Source organism: Heliconius melpomene, chromosome 2, assembly GCF_056956725.1.
Source record: "Heliconius melpomene rosina isolate 202511_hmr_F chromosome 2, ASM5695672v1, whole genome shotgun sequence".
NCBI lineage: Eukaryota > Metazoa > Arthropoda > Insecta > Lepidoptera > Nymphalidae > Heliconius > Heliconius melpomene.
In genome coordinates, this window is record NC_140390.1 from 2,273,779 (window position 1) to 2,298,292 (window position 24,514).

A 24,514-nucleotide genomic window follows, 5' to 3' on the forward strand; every position below is an offset into this window, starting at 1 on the left:
GCACCCCTCTCTACTCGTGAGAAGGGCGGAGAGCCCGCTGCGACCTGGGTGATAATAGTCACCACCCCGGTGTTGTCGGCTACCCAGTTGTCTCTGTCGGGAACGCTGTAGGGCTCCGAAACAACCGCCACCTGGATAGACCACTGCGCCAAGCTTTGGACCAATAAGTCCTGGGCCCTGGCACAGTGGTTAATATTCGCCTGCAGCACACGGAGAGCCATTATTGGTCTTCCATGTGCTGCGCCTCCTCTCGCCCAAGTGGGGCGTCTGGCTTGCCCGCTAGTGGCCCATTTCCTCCCTTCCTGCCGCTCCTCCTCTTCCTCGAGGTGCTGGCTTTCGCACATATGGCGCTTCCCACTGTATGGTCTGCGGGCTGTTCTGCCGCCACGCAAACCGGGCAGTGAGGTGCCGCCGAGCACTGATTTTGTTTGTGCCCAGCTTGTCCGCACCTGAAACACTGCTGGCTCCTATCATGTGCACTGCTGCACTTCGCCGCCACGTGACCAATTTCGTGGCAGCGATAGCAGCGCAGGGCTCGCTGTTGCAGCAGTTGCACACGCGCCGAAACGAAGCCCACTAGGAGCCTCGACCCGCTGACCTTCTTCGCTGCCATAATAGGGCAGCGAACCCACACTGTGCCCAGACCATTTCTGTCCTGCCGGATCTCCCCTGCCTTCACTGACCCTTCGTCACATCCGCCAACTCGGCTTATAGCCTGCACCACCTCCTCCGAAGTGGCAGAGTCATCCAGGCCACTGACCCGCAACTCTGCGCACTTCACTGGTCTTGCGACCAAAACCTCGCTGGAGTCCAGCACCCCACGCAGCCGCTGAGCTAGGGTATCCGCCTTTTCGCTACTATTGGCGCCAGGTAGCTCCAGAACCCTGGCACCAGTAGAGGCGACTCTAAGACGCAAGTCAGAGATGCCCAGGTCTTCTAACTTTATCGCCTGCTTTACTTGTGACAGCACGTCTTTGTATGTCAACTCCTTGTTGACGGCTGCCGGCTGCAGAGTCAGCGTCACCGCCGCCGATCGCGGGGGGCGCAACTTGGGCTGCTTGGCAGACTTCTTCGCCTTCGTCTGCTTCCCACTAGGGACTACAGCCGCCTTCTTTTTGCCCTTGCGCACCACCACGCTCCAGCCCTCGTTCAAATCGGCAGGAGTGGGAGGCAGCGGACGAGGCTCCACAGACGCCGCTTTCTTTCCTCCCGTTTTGCTTTTCCCTTTCTTTAGGCCCTGTTTTTGCTTTGGGCCTGGATTGGCAGGCGCGACTAGGGTTGTCACAGTGGGCTCAGCCACCACCACTGAGACGGCCGCCTGTCGCCTTCTGTCCGCCGCTAAAGGAGGACGAACTGGCTTTGCCGGTAGGAGCCTGTCCTCCAGCGCCGCCAGCCGCGTATTAAGCAATGTGCCCACCTGCACCATTACCGTACGCGCCACGTCGTCCTCCTTTTTCTTCTTTTCGTGTCCCTGTCGCTGGGTCCTTGATCGTTCTAATTCCTCTCTCATCAAGGACATCTCTTTGCGCAGCTCCGACAGCTCATTAGTTAGACGGCTATTGGCCGCCCGCAACTGCGTCACCTCCTCGTTTGCCGTCTTATTGGCCAAAACTTCCACGGCCATACTAATGGCGCCGGCGGCCTGCTTAAGGGCTTTTGTAAAAGTGCCCTTAAGATTGCCGGATCTGCAGGCGACTTTGTTGATAATGGACAAGCTGTCCTTGACCTGGTGCTGCAGATCTTGCACCAGTTGGCCACTTACACTAGGTCTCGCCGAGTCGGAGAAATCCGAGAGCCTGGAGCTTGCCCTGGACTGCACCGACTCCATCATCCCCTCAACCTCTTCCTCCGCTTGTAGCCGAAGCTCCTCTCGCCGAACCGAACTTAACTTGGCCTTCGGCTTTTCTCTCTCTCCGCCACTTTCCGAAGAGCCGGAGCGGGTCTTCCTGCTCCTCGGCCTCTTCCGATACTTGCGGTCTCTCCGCATCTCCTCAGTTTGTGGCTCTATGGAGACACAACTATCTGCCCCCGACTCAGTGGCCGCCCAGAAACGGCCACGTGAGGATGTTGAGCCCGACCTGGACCTTCCGCTGACAATGGAGGCGATTTCCGCCACGTCCAGCCGCTCTATCACCACTCTCGCGTCTTTTACGCCACTAGCTCCACTTACAGGCGCAGAAGCCAGTTTACCGCCGCCTATGAAAGGCACAACGCCTTCTACTCCGCCCATCTCGGGCACTATCACACCACCGCCCTCCTCGGGCCCCACCACATCATCAATTTGGTTTTTAGTTTTTAAATCTTCCATATTGTTCCCACGAGCGTGGGGGAAAAACGGTCCATCCGAGCAGTGCCCCCTGTACTCGGATAAGCCTATTACGCCAGGGTGTCGGCCGGTACCCTGGCGGGACCAGCAGTAGCGACTGATCTCCCCATCAGCCATGAACCCCTCGCGCTGCTTCGCCGCTTGGGTTGGGGTAATTTTTTTATAGAGGTTTTCTTCCTCGCAGCCCGGCCGGTAAAGGCAAGGCCCTCGGTTCCACTCCTGATTACGAGACATGACCGCAACCAAGAGTGGCGTTCCGATATATTCGGCGCAGGCACATCACTGCACCTGCGTGGCGGTAGGGTGAGTACACACCACGCGCGCCCTCCGGTTCCTCACACTGTGTACTCTGCATGACAGAGGACACGCGGAGAACCACGTCGGATTATTAGCCAGCTAGCAATCATTACCCAAGGACGAATCCTGTGGGCACCAATTACTAGCCGCCCAGGGTGCACCGGCCCGCAACACTGTTCGTCCCCCCCGAATGACAAGCATTCGAGAAAGGGCCAACAGCGAGCGAACACACGAGGAGGTTATCCGACCAAGCACCCCACAAGGTTCACACCTTGGTCCAATATTGTTCAACATATTTATCAATGACCTTCCACTATGTTTTAACTATTCCACTCCATTGTTGTTTGCAGACGATTTAAAGTTGTATAGAATAATTGAATCTTGGGAGGATGTAGTAAAATTTCAAAAAGACTTACATGCCCTAGTTAGTTGGTGTCAAAATAATGGTATGGAGCTTAATGTATCAAAATGCTTCCATATTAAATTTACAAGAAAGAATAATATTATACCATCAGTCTACTTCATTAAGAATGCGCAAATCAGTGAGACACAGACCATAAAAGATTTAGGAATCACAATTGATAACAGATTAACTTTTGTTCCTCATATGGAATTCTTGATAAAAAAAGCTTCAAAAATGTTAGGCTTTGTAATTAGAATTTCTAGATTTTTTAAAAAGCTTAAAACGAAAATCATTTTGTACAACTTTCTTGTAAGGTCAATGTTGGAGTATGGGAGCTTTGTTTGGCGTCCTCATTTTGCAACACATACACTGCGTATTGAACGGGTGCAAAAGAGATTTGTTAGACATCTCGCGTTTTGTTTTAATAGAGTTAAACGAGACAAGTACTCTTATAGAGAATCACTAGATTACTTTAATATATCTGACCTAAATACTCGGAGAGACGCCATTGACTTAATTTTCTTATATAAATTGGTAAATTATAACATACATTGTCCGCGTCTTCTCTCTAAACTCTCTTTTACTATACCCCGTAAAATACCTCGAAAACCTATCCGTTTGTTTGCACCACCGCAACGGAGAACAAAATTAGGATCTAATTCTCCTATTACAAGGCTTAGCTCACTTTATAATAAAAAATGTAGTGTATCCACGAATATTGATATCTTTAAAATGTCTTTAACAGCTTTTAAGAAAGCAACACAATGTGTGTAAATTATGTTATTACTGATGCTCCTGGTTATGTACCCATTTATGGTATATATGTATGTGTGTATTCCTTAATCTAGTTTTTAGTACATTTTTATGTAATTTTGATACGCGCTTATTTATTTGCAAACCTCTGTTTATATAAATTACCATTTCACGATTGTTCACAACCACTTTATATTGCATGCAGTGTTTTTCTTTAAGTGGCAGTACATTAATTGTTTTTAGTTTTTAAGTTAGATTTACTGAAATGTAACAATGTATGAGCCGTTGATAAACTTAATAAAATAAATAAATAAAATAAATACAAAAGCTAAAATAACTTCAAAATTCACGTCTGCAAAATGCTTGGCGTAAATTCATTCTGTGTGCACCAGCCACCTGCCAGTGACTTATATAAATTATATGATGATGAGTAGCAAGTAATGATGAAGAAAATAATTAAAAATTAATTTCACTTTTTGTGATCTATTAGTAATTGGAAGTCTATATGCCCATTGACGATTCGTCTATTTCCAATTGTAACGTTGTAGAAACATCGTCCTTCTTCAAAGGGAAAGTTTTCAGGTATATGTGTCGTTACAATTTTCATCCCTTCAAAACGGTAGTAACCCTAAAACACACAGAATAATAAGTAAGATCCACAACTGAAAGGAATTAATAAAAAGTAGTAATTAATAATGCTGCTGCTATCGTTGACAAATTTTATCATTGTTTAATTGTAATTAGAATTTTAGTAAATCTCGTCCTCCACTTGCGGAAATAATCATATTAATTATTTTTGAGAAATTCTGTCGCTTGTTGTATTTAGTATTCGATTGGAAAGCGGAGAGACTTACATGGTAAGGTTTATAAAGGATATTTAAATTTAAGAGAAGCTGACAGCAGCATGTATTAAATTAGTATTCTTCATTTCTTACTGGCTTTACTGGACATTGAAACATCGGATATGGCCGTTCTGCAGCTGGTACCTTATAGTAACCTGTTAAAGTACTGATACCAAACATGTTTTCTGTCTGCATTAAATCACAAGTGGTAAAGTGGAATTCCACAAAACTTCGCTTGTAAACATTTGTTAGAAGTTGGTAAAAATAATAACTATGCTGAAATAGTATGGCAAAAATAAAAATTAAAAGAATATTTGGATTATTTATAAATAAAATGATAATAATATAGTACGCTAAATTTGTATTTCTGCAGGAAGTAAAGTAAGTAAGGCGGCATAAGCAAGTAAGTAAGTAAGTAAGTAAGTAAGTAAACATATTATTGAGCTACCTAAACGAAATCTGAAACTATAGATATTCTTTATATATTGAAAATAGGGATAATTTTATAAATATCTTCAAAGCGCACAAAATATAATAAATAATAATAAAAGCTTGTATACTGAGTTACTGATAACGCACAGACGGAACGGAAAACAACAGTAAGTTGTATTATATGTTTTAGAATCTATACAAAAAAATTGTAAGTAATGATTGCTATCTACTCGTATAATAAGCTATATTTACTAAGGCGGCTGACACAGTAAATTTGGAAATGATTTCGTGAAAATCTAAATCTCACCGTCATTTCGTTAGTGGCTGTTTTCTTTAAAATAAAAGATAAATACATATAATGTACGGGATCGGAGCGACTCATACGTCGTGCTGTGAAATTGATACTGGCCAAGTACTCTGGATCGAGATGCGTAACATGGGGGCGTTCTAAGCTGAGGTAATATACCTGCGAAAACACATATTTAAAAATAGTTTATATCACTTTAATATATCACTCCAATAATAAATAGCCAAAACTTCATTAGCAATGCTGTATATTTTTTTATGGGTTCGGAAATAAATTATAATATTTGTATAGATTTGTGGCCAGTCGTGGCGCATGGGTACAAAGTGTGACCGTAAAACCGACTGGTCGTGGGTTCGATCCCCACTCGAGGAGATCAAGTCTTCATTTAAATTTATATTTCCATTGTTTCGCTCTGGTGTCGACGCAAAGCGCAGCGTTGAGTTCCGTTACTCATCACACAATGCCTCCAGAATTCGGCGAAAAGTGGGGAACGGAGTGTATTAACACTACGCTCCCCGCTTCCCGCTGCCTACCATAGTGTGTGCGGGATACAGCGTGCAGCTGATTTTTTTTATAGATTTAATTTATATAAGTTTTAACTAACCCTTTTTTTGCAATAACAGGTGCTTATGACGAATATAAATACAGCAGCGAGCACATAAGCAGACACAAATCTGAATCGATACGACATGTTAGTATTATTTCAAATAACGCTAGAACTACTAAATACTAATTATATTGTTCAACATCCATTTTTATACCTATATTATTGTTGTGAATTACTGATTTCGTTAGATTACTGTGTTAAATTAGTTAGATTTAAAATTAGTTCAAATTAATATAGATTACAGTCATCTTCTTTTTATTAATACACTAGCGGCCCGCTCGCGGTTTCACCTGCGTGAACTATGTTATTATTAATTTCTGTCTCCATGACTGCGTCCTAGTGACGTCTATTCAAAATTTGAGCATTTGTAGTAACGAAGTTTCATACAAACTTTCGACCCCAAAAACAACCCCTTAGAAGTCGAATATTGCAAATTCCTGTCTTAGCGAGCACCTACGTCCTATAAGTAACTCCTATGCAAAATTTGAGATTTCTAGCACATGTAGTTTCTGAGATTTCGTGATGAGTGAGTGACCTTTCGATTTTATATATATAGATAAATATAATAAAATTGTAACTAATAATAGATGATTGTAACTCATACAATATATGGAAGATATGTTAAAACATTCATTATTAGAGACATTTATTGTTGTAATTGAACCAAAAACAATGATTTGAAATTTTTTATCTTAAGATTGTCTGTCAATTGGTCTGTGCGTTGTTGTGCACGCTAATTTAAAAAACGGCTTGACCTATTTAAATATCATTCATCCATCAGCCTTTCAACGTCCACTGCTGGACATAGGCGTCCCATACAATAAATGTGTAGTTTAAGTAAACGAGGCTGCGGGCAGGTCGCTAGTAGGAGCCAAACGCTACGGTCTCTACATACCTCTTTCGACTCGTCCACTGTCATCAACCTTTTCATACATACTCTCCGGGGGATCCTCATACTTTTTACATGACCTTCCTCCAGTATCTTTGATACTGTGTTTTCGAAGGTCAACCGAGGTCTCCCCCTACCTTTCTTACTGCTCACTTTTCCATCATAGATTTTTTTTGCCATTCTTTCATCACTCATTTGTTCGACGTGCCCAAACCAGCTTAGTACGTTCTTCTTTATTCTCACCGTGACATTCTCGCTAGTACCTGCTATTCTGTGTATCTCTTCATTGCGGATTCGATCAGCTAAGCTGATTCCGCATATCCTACGAAGAGATCGCATCTCCACGGCATTCATCTTTCTTTCATTCTTCTTTTGTAATGCCCATGTTTCGCTGCTGTATAACAACCTCGGTACCAACACTGCATTGGAACGCGCAGCTGTGCTGATGTTTCGCCGTCTCATCAATGCAGCCAAGGCTCCGTTAACCCTGTTACCGAAAGCAATACGCCTATCCACATCCATCTCGTATCTTTCATCTGTTCTGAACATACTTCCCAAATATATCACCTCATTCAATTGTTCTAATATCTTACCATTCACACTGACATTGAATTCCGTCCTCTCTTCATTTCTTTCAAATAATCTATGGTATTAGATTATTTTCATACCCTTCTTTCAGCCCTTTATACAGAACCCTTTTATATTATCTATTGTTGTTTGAATTATGTGTATTTTTACAATTTTAATAATTATTAATTATTCCTAAATCTAAAAGAACGGAACGGAACGTACGGGCAGGAGGACGGTCGTGCCCGTAAACATGAAATTTTTTTTGGGGTCTATACGTTATAATGGTGGAAGCGTTAGCGCTTCTTTTACGGGAACAGTATATAGGATAAAATATTTCAAACCCATACCTAAATAAATATTGATTGTCGAAGTTTTAGCTCTTTTTTTACAATATTAAAATACGTCAGTCAAACATTACGCAAAAACCATATGGTATGGTTCTTTAAGCAAAAGCCATAATCCTAGGGAACGAAAAATGTCAAAAGCTGAAATAACATCTACTTCTATCATGTTTGCCTGTCATATATTAACGCCCCCACAAGTCACAAGCGTCTAAATGGCCATGAGGCCCTACTTTGACAAGCATGTAAATGACGTTAGAAAGAAAAAGGAAGGTGTTATTTCAACGGAAATAATAATATAGTTTATTTTTAAATTAAAGATGTTATTTATGATATTTTAGGTCATTCTCAATTGGAACGAGATGTCTTGACACTAGGTCGGTAGGAGTCTTCTTAAAGTTAAGAAAATATGTAATAAAATATTGTTTTTTAAAAGAATAATCTACTTATATTTATTTTATAGTCTACATAAAGATTTTTTATTTTATAATTAGACATAAATCAACTTTGATACAAAATACAAAGAAAGGCAGAATTTCTTTTTTATCATGCATTCTCCTATTGTGTAACCTTCTCTCTCTCACAGCATACAACCGTGTATTTCTCCGTCCGTCAATATTATATTGTATAGAGATTCTATACAATATAATATTGACGGAATGAATAGTGCTCTACTGGCACGATCGGAACGCCAGAGGAAACATAAAAGTACTATTTTTAAAATAATTTTCACTTTTATTGTTCTGTTAGTAATTGGAAATCTACGTGCGCATTGCAGATTCGTTTGTTTCCCAGAGTAACGTTATAATGACATCTTCCTTCGTCAAAAGGAAAGTTTTCAGGTACATTGATTATTAAAATCTTTACCATTTCAAAACGGTAGTAACCCTGAACACACAAAATAATAGGTAAGATAAGATGAAAGTGAAAGTGTACTGTTATTTTGCTGTTTGTTATTTTTTTAAATGCTTTCTTTTAATGTGATAACGTCTTATCTGGTTGCATTCACGAAAGACTAGGACTTGTTGTCACGTTCCGCCTGAGCCGAGCTGGTGATAGAGCCCTAAGCGTTCGGCTTGTGACGCATCTATCCATTCATTGTTACTTGTAATTAATCTGTATAATATACTCGTAGGTAACAAAATTTTATTAAATTACACAATTTTAACAAAATTTATAAAACAATAATATTTTTCAATTAACTCCTTTGTATTATTTTTTGATTGCGTAGACCATGTAACTCTGTTATTAAAATTAAAACATTATGGTATACAGGATACTGCCCTTGACCTTATTGCCTCATATCTAAACCAAAGAATCCAGACGGTTAGTATAAATAATGTAAAATCATCTGGATCTCCTCTAAAGATGGGCGTTCCACAAGGATCTATACTTGGTCCTCTTTTATTTCTTCTTTATATTAACGATCTGCCTTTTTATGTGAAGAACCTATGTGATATTGTACTTTTCGCGGATGATACCTCTTTAATATTTAAGGTTGACAGAAATATAATAAACTATGACGAAGTGAATAGTGCATTATCGCATATTCTTCGTTGGTTTAATGTTAATAATCTAATGTTAAATGCTAAAAAAACGAAATGCATCGAGTTTGCCTTACCAAATGTTAAAAAACATAATTTTAATGTAATAATTACAGGAGAACCTCTTAATGTGTCGGAATCAGCTATTTTCTTAGGTGTTACTATAGATTCCAAACTCCAGTGGAACGCTCATCTGGAAGCACTTGCAGATAAACTCAACTCTGCCGCGTTCGCAATTAAGAAAGTAAGACAAATGACGGACGTTGAAACTGCCCGACTAGTCTACTTTAGCTATTTCCATAGTATTTTATCTTATGGAATGCTGTTATGGGGCAGTGCTTCAGATATCAATTCAATATTTATTCTCCAAAAAAGAGCCGTAAGATATATTTATAATCTAAGAGTTCGAGATTCTCTGCGAGATGTTTTCAAAGATGCAGGTATTATTACAGTTGCTTCCCAATTTCTGTACTATAATATTCTCTTTGTCCGACAAAATATACATTGTCATAGAAAAAATAGCGACAGTCATACGATAGAAACGAGAAATAAAGATAAGCTTGTTACACCAAGTTTTCGCCTCCAAAAAGTTAATAAATCCTTTATGGGTCTGAGTATACGTGTATATAATAAAATTCCGAATAAATTCCGAATAAATTCCGAATATAATAAAATTCCGAAGTAGTGTATTCTTAATTTGCCCGTTCCAAAATTTAAAATATCTGTAAAAAAAATTCTAACAAGTAAAGCTTATTACACTGTTCAAGAATATTTAGAGGATAAGCATGTATGGAATTAATGTCTATTGAATGTCAGGCAGGACAGCTGCCATCTAATGTAATAGTAAAATATACCATTGACTTTAAAAAGAGCAACTGTTGAGTTTCTTGCCGGCTCTTCTCAGCAGAACTGCCTTCCGAACCGGTGGTAGCTTTTTGTTAACATGTACATTCGACGATTCAAAAGTGCTTATAAAGTTTATTTGAATAAAGAATATTTTGAATTTGAATTTGAATTTATACAAAATAATGATAATTCAGTGATAATAATACAATTCAATTCATAAAAGTAAGGATTTTTAAATTTTTCAAATAATAAACTGTTTTGTTATTTTTTGCAGCACGAAACAATTTGCCTCGGATTCGATTGGAGAGTGGAGAAGGGAGGAATTCAAAGACTGGCGTGCCAAGGGTTTTGAAGGTAACTAAAAATTAAAAGAAGCTGACAGCAGCAAGTACCAAAGAAATATTTAAGATATTACCGGCTTCGTTGGACATTCAAACAACGGATACTGGGGTTCCGCAGCTGGTACATTATAGTAACCTGCTAATGTGCTGGCTCCAAAGATGTTGGTCATCTGCATTAAATCACAAGTGGTGTAGTGGAACTCTAAACAAAACTGCGCTGGTAAAAATAATAACTGTGCTGAAATAACAACGAAAAATCAAAATTAAAAGACTATTTGGATAATTTGTAAATAAAGTGATAATATATAAGTAAGTACGTGATAAGTTGTGAGCTCGATTCCCACTAAAGTTTGTGAAATATTATTTTTTTTCATTTCTTTGCTCTGGTGTCCGGCTAAAGCGGGATGTTGTGTTCCTTCTCTCAATACGCAATGCCTCCCTCCATATTTCAGCATATTTGAATTGAGGAACGAAATTGCCTTAATGAAAACGGAGTGCTTTAACACTAGGTTCATAGGTTCCCTCTACCTACTCTGCTATGTGCAGGATACAGCGCAAAGCACATGATTTCGTGACAATTAAATATCTCATCATCATTTCGTTGGTGACTTCTTTCTTTACAATTATATTATATACAAGATAAATTCATATAATGTGCAGGATCAGAGCGACTGACACGTCGTGCTGTGAGTGTTACGTTTTCCACGTATTCTGGATTTAAATACGTAATTATAGGGCGTTCTACGTTGAAATAATATACCTGTAAAAACACAACAACCGTATATACATGGAGTATTATACTTGTAATAAATGGAGAAATTCTAGCTGGCAATGGTTTATACTGATTTACCGATTTGGAAAATTCTCAGTAAAATTTAAATACTATTGTACCTCCAGTCATTATTTAAAATGTTGTAATTCTAAGTAAGTATCAGCAATAATCACTTCAATATTAAAAGAATGATTCGCTTTTATTTCGTAATTTTAGCTTTCTAAATCTTAGATGTAAATGGTTGACAGATTAGATGTTAGGACGGCCACGAATTGTTGATCATACAGAACCCATAGTCAATGATATGTGATGACATATTGCAAGTACCGCCTACCCGGTAGGTATATTTGATCACAAATACAATGGAATATATCAAGACGATTCACGTATTACAATATTGGCCATAGCTTTCTTCAGTGAAAGATATCCAATGCTTGAGTAGAGTTCCCGAGACTAGCCTAGGTACATTTAGAAGATAAACATGTATGGAATTAATATCTATTGAATGTAATGCAGGATAGCTGCCAGCTAATGTAATAGATTGTACCATTGATTTTGAAAAGAGCAACTGTTGAGTTTCTTGCCGGCTCTTCTCAGCAGAACTGCCTTCCGAACCGGTGGTAGCTTTTTGTTCATATGTTCATTCGACGATTCAAAAGAATAATAAGTTTATTTGAATAAAGAATATTTTGAATTTGAATTTGAATTTATCGCGTTCAACCAAACATTAAGCTTTATAATATTAGTATATAGATTTAGCTTGATAAAGTTCGAACTAAGCCTTTTCCTGGAATAACCAGTGCTTATGAGGTACAAAAATACAGCAGCGAGCACATAAGCTGATAAAAATTTCAGCGACATTTTAGTATTATCTCACCTAACGCTAGAACCGCATTCAACCACATTCAGCATTCATTTTTATACCTATTTTATTTCATGTGAATTACAGAATTTGTGAGATTACAGTGCGAAATTAGTTAGATATAGAATTAGTTCAAATTAAACTAGATTACAGTCATTTATTTTTTTATACTAACATAGGACAATATTATAAGTGTGTAGGATTATTTTTCTGGAAAAAGACAAGGCAAACGAGCGTTCGGGTCACCTGATGGTAAGTGATCACCGCCGCCCACGACCCCGTGCACCACCAGAGGAGCTACAGGTGAGTTGCAGGCCTTTAACATGGAGAAAGACGTGCTTTTTGAAGATACCCATGTCATATCGACCTGGAAACACTGCTGCGGGTAGGCCATTGCACCTATGCATAGCGCGGTGAAGGTTCCTACGAAACCGTACAGTAGTAGAGTGCTGCGTGTCCAGGTGGTGTGGATGATTCAATATAATATTATGATTTTTTAAATATCTATCGGTTTTTCTGTTTTTATTTTTGTACACGCATATTTTCGATATACATATTACACCAGTTAAAATACATAAAACATTGCAATGCCATCATGAGAAGTATTGTATGACCTTCAGTGGAAATGCCAGGTAGAAACACTTCCAGAGATACTCTAGCATAAAAAAGGAAGGGAAAGACTCTGGTATTGGTTATTAAACATCTTCCTCCTATCAGAATTCGTTAAGATGAAAATGATTTTTATCATGTTAAAGAATGCCATAGAGGGCTGTTTGTAGGGAGAAACACTAAAGATTCATTGTCAAATTTGCCTTTTTAACATTCATCCCTTTACATATCTAATTTGATATTTAAAATACAAATTCATATAAATATATATATATTTTTCAAATTTTAATATTTACTACCTAGTTTCTAATAATTATATTTCTATAAATTTTAAGTCATATTATTAAACCATTCAAAACAAATCCACAAACAATGGTAAAAAATCACGAATTGACAACCTTTTCATCCCTTAAAGGTATTTAATACAAATATATAATATTACAAATCAATTTACTTAATCCATCCGGTTTGAATTTAAAAAATTGTGGATGTTAAATTGTAATGAGATAATTAAACGAAATTCGCATGTTAAGATAGCTGAAATTATTTAAAATTGCAGGAAACTTATAACTGTTTTAATAATCATAATCTATATATATAAAAGGACTTGTCCGCATTGACTGAGGTAAGACGCACGCACAGCCGTAACCGCTGATGGTAGAAACGTTAAATTTGGACAAAAGTTTACTTTCGTAATCTGGACATCCACTAAGAAGGGATTTTGAAAAATTTTAACCCTAAAGGGGTGAAATAGGGGTTCAAAGTTTGTATGGAAAAAAAATTAAATCGGCACCGATTTTTATAAAATTTGAAATTTAGATTTTTAAAAGTATTTAATTGAACACGTGTTTCATCGTTTTCTAGAATTCTCCCTCTAAGGGTGCAAATAAGGGGTAGTTTGTATAAGTTTTTTTTTTTAAATCGTCACCAATTTTTATAAAATTTAAAATTCAGACTCTTAAACGTATATAATTAAACACATGTTTCATTGTTTTCTAGAATTCACCCCCTAAGGGGTTGAAAGTTTGTATAGGAAAATACTTAAATCGCCACCGATTTTTATAAAATTTGATATTTAGACTCTTAAAAATATTTAATTGAACATATATTTCATGGTTTTCTAGAATTCACCCTTAAATACGCAAGCGAAGCTGCGCGCGTCCGCTAGTATACTATATTTTTATTGTTATTTAAATTATCTATATTTTTATAATTTTAATAATTATTTATATGAATAATAGTCCTAGACCATATACTAGGCCATAGGTGAGGCAGTACTAACCCGTCTTCTTCTTCGTGTCAATGCTTGGAGAATTCATATCATATTTTGATCGTCATGTGAGCAGGTGAATGGACTGTACACATAACTAAATTCAAGTTTCGATGGACTGTATACGAGGAGCTCCGCCGCCCTGATCGCTTCATTTACCAACCCCTTTCGCTTCTCTCGTTTTGAAGAACGAGTACTTGATTTTTGCATTACAATATTTTTGACAATGCATGTATCTATTTGAGGTCAGTCGTGGTGCAGGGGCACAAAGTGTGCTGCAAAATCGATTGGTTATGGGGTCGATCCCTACTCGAGGAAAGGAAATATTTATTATTAACATAAATGTATATTTTCCTTTCTCCGCCCTGGTGTCGAGGCAAAGCGCGGCGTTGAGATCCGCCACTCAACACGCAATGCCTCCCGAATTTGGCGGAAAGTGGGGAACGAAATGTCTTATAACACGAGGTTCTCTCTGCCTACTCTTCTGTGTGCGGGGATATGAATTTTTTTAATGTTTCTATTTACACCTTATACTTCATTTGCAATATTAATGATTATAAAAATTACACATTATTTTTTTTATGTTTATATTTTTTAATTTAATAGAAGGATAAGAATTTATTTGCTTAAGATAAGGTATGATTTTTTGGTAAATAATTTTTATCAAAATAATAATTTCGAATATTTTGTAATTTTTATTTTTTAATCACGTATGCACAAAAAACATATTTTTTATCATGAAGAGTAAAGGTGGCAACACTCCTAATGAATGAAATGCAAAAAAGTGCCTACTGCCTCCGTAGGCAGTACTTGATTACTGAATCAAAAGTTTTAAATGTTCGATGAAGTAGCCGAAGATTTATTATACAGGGTGGAAGAGGTTGCGCTCCTTTTACTGAAACTGCATATAGGGTAAAATATTTCAAACCCAGAACTAAACAAATTAATTTTGTCTAATGATTTTTGCATTTTTTGTTTCACTCGTTACGTTCGTTTTATTTTTATATAGTGCGTGTGTTTTGTCAAAACCGTATTCGTGTAAAGAATTGTGCTCCTTTGTGTTATTGAGAACTTGTTGAAGTACTTCATGTTGAATTCTGAGAATGTCAAATACATCGAGCGAGGTATCGCCACGTAGAACATTCGACAGGCGGAGCCGGTGTATCAGTGGTAAGCAAAATCAGCAGTAAATATTCCCAGTGTTCTACAATCCTGAAATTGATCCCTCAATGAGTGAGTCCGACTCACACTTCACCGGTTTTTTTAATAGACTTAAGTTTTAGACGTTACATTCATAATGTCGATGTTTTATTTTACTTTTTCAACACCAAAAATGGTCCCTAGGTAAAAAATCGCCAAAAATAGTTATTTATGGTTTTTTTTCACTTTCAATACTTTACCTAGGGACTGTCGAATTATATATTAATTTTTTTTATTATTTTTTTTCTCTACAATATTTTTATATAGATAGATAGTTTTGCAAGCATATTAAAATAATACATATTCAAATATGTTAAAATAAATGAGACATTTGCGTTACAACTATTACATATGTTGTTGACATACTTATAAATGTAAGCATAAATTTTATGTCGATGACAAATAAGTCGTAAGTATTTACTTGTAAAGGCCACACTTCCAATATCTCCATAAAAGTCTTTGCTTGTACTCTCATACGTTTAGGTATATCGTAATCCATAACAATCTCATTCACTAAAGTTTCTGTATTATTACGTTTTAAGATCAATACTTCACATATATAGGACAAAGCACCTATCAGCAGTATTTCGAATGCGGTCGATATTGCGATACCAAAAATATTATATCCAAGATGAGATTTACGATAGTAATATATGGACGTCCATATTATACCAATAGTGTCGGTGAACGAGGATGTTAATGATATTAAGATTTGAATATTAAAAACTTCATTTATCAAACTAGTCGCTTCCCCAATTTTCTGATAGGCAGCAGCCAATTGCTGTAATCTGTTATTTTCAGCAGAAATATTTCCTATATAATTTATATTGAGTTTCAAGAAGCTGTGTTTTTTCTTATGATTAACCGAAAATGGTTTTGTATTTTCTCGGTTTATAAAATTATGAATGTAATGGTTAAGGACATCCAGCCTGTACGACAATATCTTTATAAATATGTAAACTGCAAATGTTTCAATGTGTCTTTGGAAATTAATTGCTATCACAAATATTTGGTAGATAAGAAATTCCTTTTCTCTTATAAAATAGAATATCCATGTCAACGTATAAATAATCATAAATATGCAAAAATCTAATCGTATCCGATTTTGAATGGTCTTGAAAAAGCATTTGTCATTAGAGATGTTTAGAATACGGTCCACACTTGCGATAGTCTTAAAGAGGCGAACGTTCTTTTTACTTTGTTTCAAGAATATTATAATTGATGTGACATATTGTACAACAGTCATTAATATAGCCATCTCACCTGTTATACTTGCAATAAAATCTAAATCGACGTGATCAATTACAGATATCCAATGTTTCACAAGAAAATATAGGTAGAGGATAACGTAAGTACCAGCTATCACAACTGGGTATAGCTTAAACATTTTATTAATAGGTACCAATTCACCTTTATTTACACGATATCTGAATATTCCGTAGCAATTTTCTAATTTAAGTATCAGTCCAAAAGAATTAAGCATCATATCCATTTCGTCAAGATTTTTTTTATGTTTCTGCAATTTATAATATTTTTTAATTTTCGATATATTACGAGACGCACTGTCAGTGTCACGATTAAAGTTGATTTGATGGATATTTTTCTGTTTTATTACGTTATTGGAGCATACGTTATCTATGAATCATATTTCTATTATACTTATAAATGTATGGTATGGTATGGAAAGTAGTGCGATATGTACTTAAGTAAATGAAATATTTGAATAAATAATGAATTATGTTGATAGGCTTTATTTCTCTGAAGTAAGCCACGTTTTAAAGTTAAAGTTGAAATCTATGTACTATAATTTAAATAATAGAATTGTAATACAACAATGTATACAAATATACTGTATACTGTACTTCATTTTGATATCAGATTATTGATAATATTAATAATAGCGTCTATTGTAAAATCTAAACACAAACAAAAGCTAAACACAATTTCTGTCTAAATGTATGAATTATGTCTATATATAATAAAACAGAAAAAATATTTTGTCTATACATTTAGTATTTTTGACTGAAATGGGTAGAAGGATACTTAAAAACAATAATATACAGCAAAAATATTTATATTGAATTTCTTGTCTGTCTGTCTGTATGGTCACGTTTATCTCCGAAAGTACTGAACCGATTTTATCATCATCATCATCAACAACATTATCTTTTGTCCACTGTTGGACATATGCCTTCCCCAATTCTCGCCACCACACTCGATCCTCAGCTTTTCGGACCTATCCGCTTCCCGCCAACCTCTCTATGTCGTCGGTCCATCTGGCAGGGGCCGGCCCATCCCACCGATCGTTTTGTACGAGATTTCCACTCTAAGACACGTCTGCCCCAGCGGTCGTCGGCTCTACGACAGATATGCCCCGCCTATTGCCACTTCAGCTTACCAATTTACTTAAAACTAATTGCTTAGTTTTAACTCAGCATAACATCTTAAGTTTATTTCATCAAAATTGGTTCACTAAAAAAAAGTTATCATCATTTGATCATTTAAATCATTCGAGTTCATACTCAAGGCGTGAGTTTGCGTGCGAATATAATATAGCAATCCATATCTATACTTATTATCTGTATTTGTTTGTAATAAATCTGTATTTTAACCGACGTTCAAAACAAGGAAGAGGTTCTTAATTAATTATTTTCAATTCAATATTCGATTCAATTATTCCATTAATTATTTTGGATTCGATTTCGATATTGGATTATTCGATTCGTTTTGGGTATTTTTGTAATATGCTAGCATTATTTTACAAAGAATTTTATAAATCCTACTACTCAAATCAATAATTTAACGTTTAAGGCTGTTTCTGAACGAGTAAATTAAATTATTTATTGACATCGACACATTTGTTTGTCAGTCAGTTCTGTTTATTAAATGAATAATCACGTAGTTCAAGCGGGCGAAGTCGTTGGTGGGCCACTAGTAAAATATATTAATATAGAAGCCGTCGCGGACGAACAAGGGTGTGACTGTAACGTGACGGTTGTAGGTTCGACGCCCACTCGAGGAGATGAAATATATTTACGTTTATATTTCCATTTCTTCGCTCTGGTATTGAGGCAATGTGCGGCGTTGAGTTCTGCCACTCAACACGCAATGCCTCCAGAATTTGGCAGAAAATGAAGAACGGAGTGCCTTAATACTAGGTTCCTTTTGCCTACCCTGCTATGTGAGATTTAAAGAAGTATAAAATATTTAGATATAGATTCTAAAATGTTGTTATAATATAAGTTAACATAGATAAAGTATGTTATTATAAAAATATTTATAACGATACATCAATCAAGTAAAGAGTAAACACAACTGAAGGCGTTTTGATAAGTTCCACAAATACTGGCCTCCTTGTACATATAAGTAATATTTTTGAAAACATTAAGGTAATTTGACAGATGACTACATCAATAAGATGATATAATTCAAGTTTAAATTCAAAATATTCTTTAATCAAATAGACTATTACTACAAGCACTTTTGAATCGTCGACAAAACCTGTATGTGACGAAAATTTGAAGATTATTTAGAATTTACTTTTTTTTTCATTCGTAACATATATTATTATTATACACTGTGTTCAATTGTATGGATTTTATAGTTGCTTCAGATAGGAATTGTATTTTCCACATTAGAATAGCTCGACTTACATTGTATGCACTCTAATAATATAATAATGATACTCATTATTCTGCACTACAAACAAACATTAAGTTTAATTGTAGATATATTCTACGTCATTTCCGTGTCACCACCCAAAGGTACGAACGACATTATAGTAGAATATTTTTTATTGAAATACAGAAAACTCTACTCATGTAAATATTTTTTTTTCTTTCAGCTGTTTTTAATTATATCGATAAGCTTTTTATTTTTCTAATTAGTCTAGATCAAGATAACCACAGAGGCATTATTATTGTATAAAAGATGACATCACAAGTAAGAAGGTGTGTTGTGGATGATACAGTTCTAGTAGTAATAAAAATATCTCGATGGATTGGACTTGCTCCGGTGCGTTTTACGAAATCTCGTGACAAAACCATCATGTACATCTCACGCACTTTCGTCATCTACGGATTGATTGTCATCGTCGTCTTCGGTCAGTATAATTTCATAAATATAGAAAAGGGTAATGCAGCAAAATCGATGCATTAATGATTTGATACATAGATAGAAAAAGACGAATTGTTCATAATATCTTTTGATTATGTTGACTTAAAAGCCGAAATTTAGGTTATACAGAGTGCACTACTTTAAATAAAACCACAGTTTTAACTACTTTATAAAAACCTAATACAATTATTGCTAATACAATTATTATTTCCCAAAAATGAAAAAGTTTTTTTTTCAAATCAAATAAATAATAAAACTATCATTGTAAAATAAAACGCCATTTGTTAAGAACGACGCACGCACAAATAAACCTATCAAAGGGACACCGCCGCACACGCCTCATTCCGAAATTGAGTCGTAGATGTTGGCGGCAAACTTCAAAGCTATTTAACCTTTAGTAGTATCTATGCTTAACTGCGTTATACGAAATACACGTATACACGTATGGATAGACCAATGTCTATTTCGTGTATTTCACAATTGAAATGAAAAAAAAAATCTTACGTCTAAACTGTTGGGGTATCTTGATTAATTGGTCTAAGTATGAGTTTAAAATATTTTACTCTATTTGCTGTTCCCGTAAAAGGAGCGCTGACGCTTCCACCCTGTATTATTAATATCTTAAATTATTATATCTAGATAGGACTAAAAAAAAATTTTTTTGTCAACAGATTTTTTGATAATTTTTGCAACGTACTTTGATATAATGTCAAGTATTACAGATCAAAATAAAATAAATGGTATAGAACGTACAAATTTTATTTTAGGAATATGTGATAATTTGATATCCATGGGCTTAGTTAGCGGCGGTGTTATTAATGCAACAAGAAAAATAAAAAACTTAATGTCTTGTGTTGAATCAGTGAAGAAGGTGTAGTCTGTCCAAACTATTCGTATCACAACGTGTGTGACCTTTATTTTCACGCTTTTCACTTTATTTTTTATATTTAGAATCACGCTTTATCCATAGCGGAGTAGCCTCTGTTATCCGCCTGTATTTTTGCCTCGTCCACTCTTTTCAAACTCTTCACACACACATACATATTCTACCAGCATTATCCATGATGTCATTCTCTTGCCACTCACTCTTGCTTCAGAAATCTTCTTTTACCATCTTTTCGTCACTAACTTTGTTGAACCACCTGATCACGTTCTCCGTCGTCCTCGCTAGTGTGTTGGATAATATCATATATTATAATTATCTCCACTTTTAGATAAAAAATAACATCCTTGGTGACTATCAGGATAATGTATCGAAATGGAAAATATTAAATCTGACTGTGCTGTTCCTAATCAGTACATGGATACTTGGGGCGGTTGATACTTGGATATACTACTACTGTAAGAGAACAGAAAACTAAATTCCAATCTTTTTCACTAAGTAAATGTGTGTCTACTTTTTTTATAATTTAGTTACAGATTTAGGAGTGGATGTGATTGTACTGTCGTTATCTATGTTCATTATGATGGAGGTGCAGTTTGTAGTCGTCGCGTTGTACATTAAGTCTGGATTTCAGGCAGTAAACGAGTGTCTCAGTAACGTAATTTGTTAGTATATTCAATACTACTTATAGATTTTTTTCAGAGCGCATATACGCATATACGCATATATACTATAGAATAAAATTGTTTGTTAATTGAATTTGTAGTCTTATCATTGTTCGGTTTGATCTTGTCTTGAGCTTTAACAATTTTAGCATTCACAATGTTCTTTGCTCATTTTGACGTGTCGCTTGTTATATGGAGTTAGAATTAAGAATAATAGCTTGGTCTCATACACATTTGTATTGCTTTTGTATCTTCATAAAGAAATTCAATTCATATTTAATAATTATATATATTTTTATTTAATTTGCATAGCAAATTTGGAACAAGATAATTCTAGAAATTATTTAAAGCAAGACTTTTTAAAAATACCCGTTAAAACGATCAATCCAACTATAGGTCTAATGGGAATAACTGGACAACGATTCCCAGGTTTTTATTATTCATGATAATTTTACTTCAAATAAAACTTTTCTTAAAATGACGTTATTATATAAATATTAAATTAATTTTACAGATGTAACTGTGGCGAAACGATTGAAACTATCACACAAAGTTAGAAAAATCAGCCAATCGTATGTCGGTGTTTGTGATATTTTAAGGGATTTTAATGATTCTGAAAATACAACTATGTTTCTTCAACTCACTATTTTGAATTTACACATGATAATCACTATTTTTAATTTGGTAAAAACAGTCCACACCCGTGGAAATGGTAGGTTATTAAATATTATCAGGCTTTTTAAAGTATACAAATGTTCCATAATTCAAAAGTTAGTGTAGAAACTATAACTATATTATGGTTTCACCATAAGCTTCTCGCTTTCAATTAGAATTTAAACAACACATCAATAATATCGTAAAACCCATAAGTATATTTCTACAATATTAAAACTTACTTACATCTTTTAAGAAAGACCCAATCATATCATATAGGGTTAAATAAACGAATATTATCTTAATTGAGCCCGAAGTGATGAAGCATGGGACGGTTACGGGTTCGATTCAAACTCGTGGAATGAAGATTTTATATATTAAAGTTCGTTCTTTCGTGTTCGTTCGTTCGTTCGGCCAGTCAACACAAATGCCTCGAGAATTCCGCGGGAAGTGGGGAACGGAAATGTTTTAATAGGAACAGAGTGTATTAACACTAGCTCTCAGGCCCCTTTGAAACAGATGCGTCTGTAAGATACAGCGTAACTAAAAAAAAGTATTGTATTTGATAGATTATACAAATTATAACATTTGTTGTTTTTTCTAGTCATTCCGAAACCAGATCTACTGGCTTTACAATGTGTTTGGTTCGTATATCATGTTTTAAGAATGATATTATTAGTAGAGCCTTGTTGTCGTACTGAAGAAGAGGTAATTTTAGCTTATAATTTAGTAATTTTGGCGTGCTTTGATAAATAATACAGTAATTCAAACCACCAGAAATCAATTATAAATGAAATTATCGACAAGAATATCGTTAGAGTTATCATTTTAAGACGTCTATCGTAAAAAAAGGATAGCCACAGTTTATTTGATTTTATTATTATTAGGATATGGCTCAAATATATTATGAGGTTATAATTATTAATTATTAAATTAAATTAAATTATCAATTATGTTAAATTATTCATAGGTAGCTAACACTCGTATTCTAGTTGGAAAACTAATGTGTCATATCAGGACTGAAGCTGACCCTTTACAAGATGAAATAGAAGCTTTCTACCACCATGTCTTGTTAAACGAGGTCTCATATAAAGTTTTTGGAATATTTTCAATGGGAAAGCCACTAATATCCAAGGTCTATGGTATATTTTATTTCTGGAATGGCTAAGAATAGATAAAAATAGTTTAATTTTTGGAAATATGTGATGATTTTGGTTAAATTTTATGCTATAATGTAATCTTATTTATTAGATAACTAAACTTAGTGTATTATTAGGTATAGCCAAATCATACAAAATCTTTTAGATCTTTAGATTTTCAGTTAAATCCGTACAAGGGTGTGACTGTAACGCGACAGTTATGGGTTCGATCCCCACTCGGGGTAGTGGAATATTTATTTACGTTTATATTTCCATTTCTTCGCTCTGGTGTCGAGGCAAAGCACTGTGTTGAGTTCTGTCACTCAACACGCAATACTTCCAAAATTGGGCAGAAAGTGGGATACGGTTAACACTAGGTTCCCTCTGGCTTCCCTGCTGTGTGCGGGATACAGCGTGAAGCTGTATTTTGTATATAAGAAATACATGTTAATGATTAGTGGAAAGAAACTAGAACTTGTAGATTTGCCGATCTCATTATCCCTTTGTTACAGGTTATTGGAGGTGTCATGACTATACTGGCGTTACTTATTTAAATCACCATATCTATAAAGTGTGAAGAGTGTTCATTTGGCAAAAGTTTTAGGACAGTGCTTAGAATTTGTTGAAAACTTACATCAGATTTATAACAGAGTTAACTTAAATTGCACAAAAAAAGATTTTTCAATAGCAAAAAAAAAAATAAAAACAGAGAAAATATAATTGCTTAAAAACGTACTGTATTTAGAATTTCGTCCAGTTTATGAGCAGTTGTTTCGTGTGACTTTAAATAATTATACGTCAGTTTAATAAATCTTAATAACGGTATAGTGTAGAGGCAAAACGCAGTGTTCACCACTCAGCACGCAATGCCTCCAGAATTCGGCTGAAATTGGAGAACGGAGTGTCTTGGCACTAGAACCTAGTGCTAAGAAACCGTGTCTAGCGTGAAGCTGATTTAATTATATTTATGAAACGTTTTAATAAATATTTTGCACTTATAAAATGTGTATTGTTTTGTGTATACATTTCAGAATTTTAAGAATTGAATAAATATAATAAAACAAAGTTAGTACACTTTTCTTTTGCAAAGCCCTGCACATCTGAGCAGTCACAGATCTCCAAGTTGTCTCCAATTGTTACAGAAAGTTCACTTAAATTAGTATTTACTGTAAAAGGGACTTGTGGGTTGGATCCCCACTTGAATGAATATTTATTTAAGTTTATATTTCCATTTCTTCGCTCTAGTTATGAGGCTAAGCGCGGCGTTGAGTTCCGCCACTGAACCCCAACGCTTCCAGAATTCGACGGAAAGTGGAGAACGGGTGGTGTTAAGACAAACACAAGGTTCCCTCTGCCTACCCTGCTGTGTGTGGGATATAGCGTGAAGCTGACGAACATGTGGAAAGATTCAAAATTACCAACCGACCGACTGACCAACTAAAGACTGAGAATCTCTTTTACAAATTCCATGAGATAGTAAGCCATCTCGTGGAATTCATAATTAACTCCTGTTAGCAGTGTACAAGTTTTCATTTTCGGTAGCATCGATCACGATGTCCATGGCCGGATAAATGTCTGTGAACTTAGCAGAGCATTGTCCAGCAGATCAAAAAAAATATGGAGTTCTCTTCGCATGCACCTGAGTTCTATAGTTCCTGATAGGTTTTATAAATAGTTCTGTCGTTTTTACCCCTGAAAAAGTTATGTAAAAAAATGATCTGCTAACTTCCCTTGGCAGATCATTTTTTTGCAAATAAAAATCGGGGCGAGATCTGTACTCATAGGGATGAATAAAATAGTTCCTGATAATTTTTAACAATAGTTCTGTTAATTTCACGAAGAAAAA

General features: G+C 35.7%; 2 protein-coding genes across 2 annotated transcripts; one reads left to right on the forward strand and one right to left on the reverse strand.

Annotated features, from left to right (window-relative positions):
• Window positions 1–15,524: 15,524 nt before the first annotated feature.
• Window positions 15,525–16,697, reverse strand: LOC146540303 (uncharacterized). Its single transcript, XM_085203500.1, has one exon. The coding sequence runs from the start codon at window positions 16,695–16,697 to the stop codon at window positions 15,525–15,527; it is 1,173 nt and encodes a 390-aa protein (XP_085059626.1).
• Window positions 16,698–21,032: 4,335 nt separating this feature from the next.
• Window positions 21,033–22,697, forward strand: LOC146540304 (uncharacterized). Its single transcript, XM_085204936.1, has 4 exons — window positions 21,033–21,072; window positions 21,390–21,587; window positions 22,134–22,237; window positions 22,500–22,697. Exons 1-4 carry the CDS (start codon window positions 21,033–21,035, stop codon window positions 22,695–22,697), a joined length of 540 nt encoding a protein of 179 aa, XP_085061062.1.
• Window positions 22,698–24,514: the final 1,817 nt, after the last annotated feature.

Bases quoted from the DNA above. Each gene is read 5' to 3' on its own strand.
- LOC146540303 (XM_085203500.1), bottom strand. From the start codon at position 16,697: ATGATGCTTAATTCTTTTGGACTGATACTTAAATTAGAAAATTGCTAC.
- LOC146540304 (XM_085204936.1), top strand. From the start codon at position 21,033: ATGTTCTTTGCTCATTTTGACGTGTCGCTTGTTATATGGA. The intron at 21,588-22,133 runs GTAGGTTATTAA...TGTTTTTTCTAG, and splicing joins AGTCCACACCCGTGGAAATG to TCATTCCGAAACCAGATCTA. The intron at 22,238-22,499 runs GTAATTTTAGCT...AATTATTCATAG, and splicing joins GTTGTCGTACTGAAGAAGAG to GTAGCTAACACTCGTATTCT.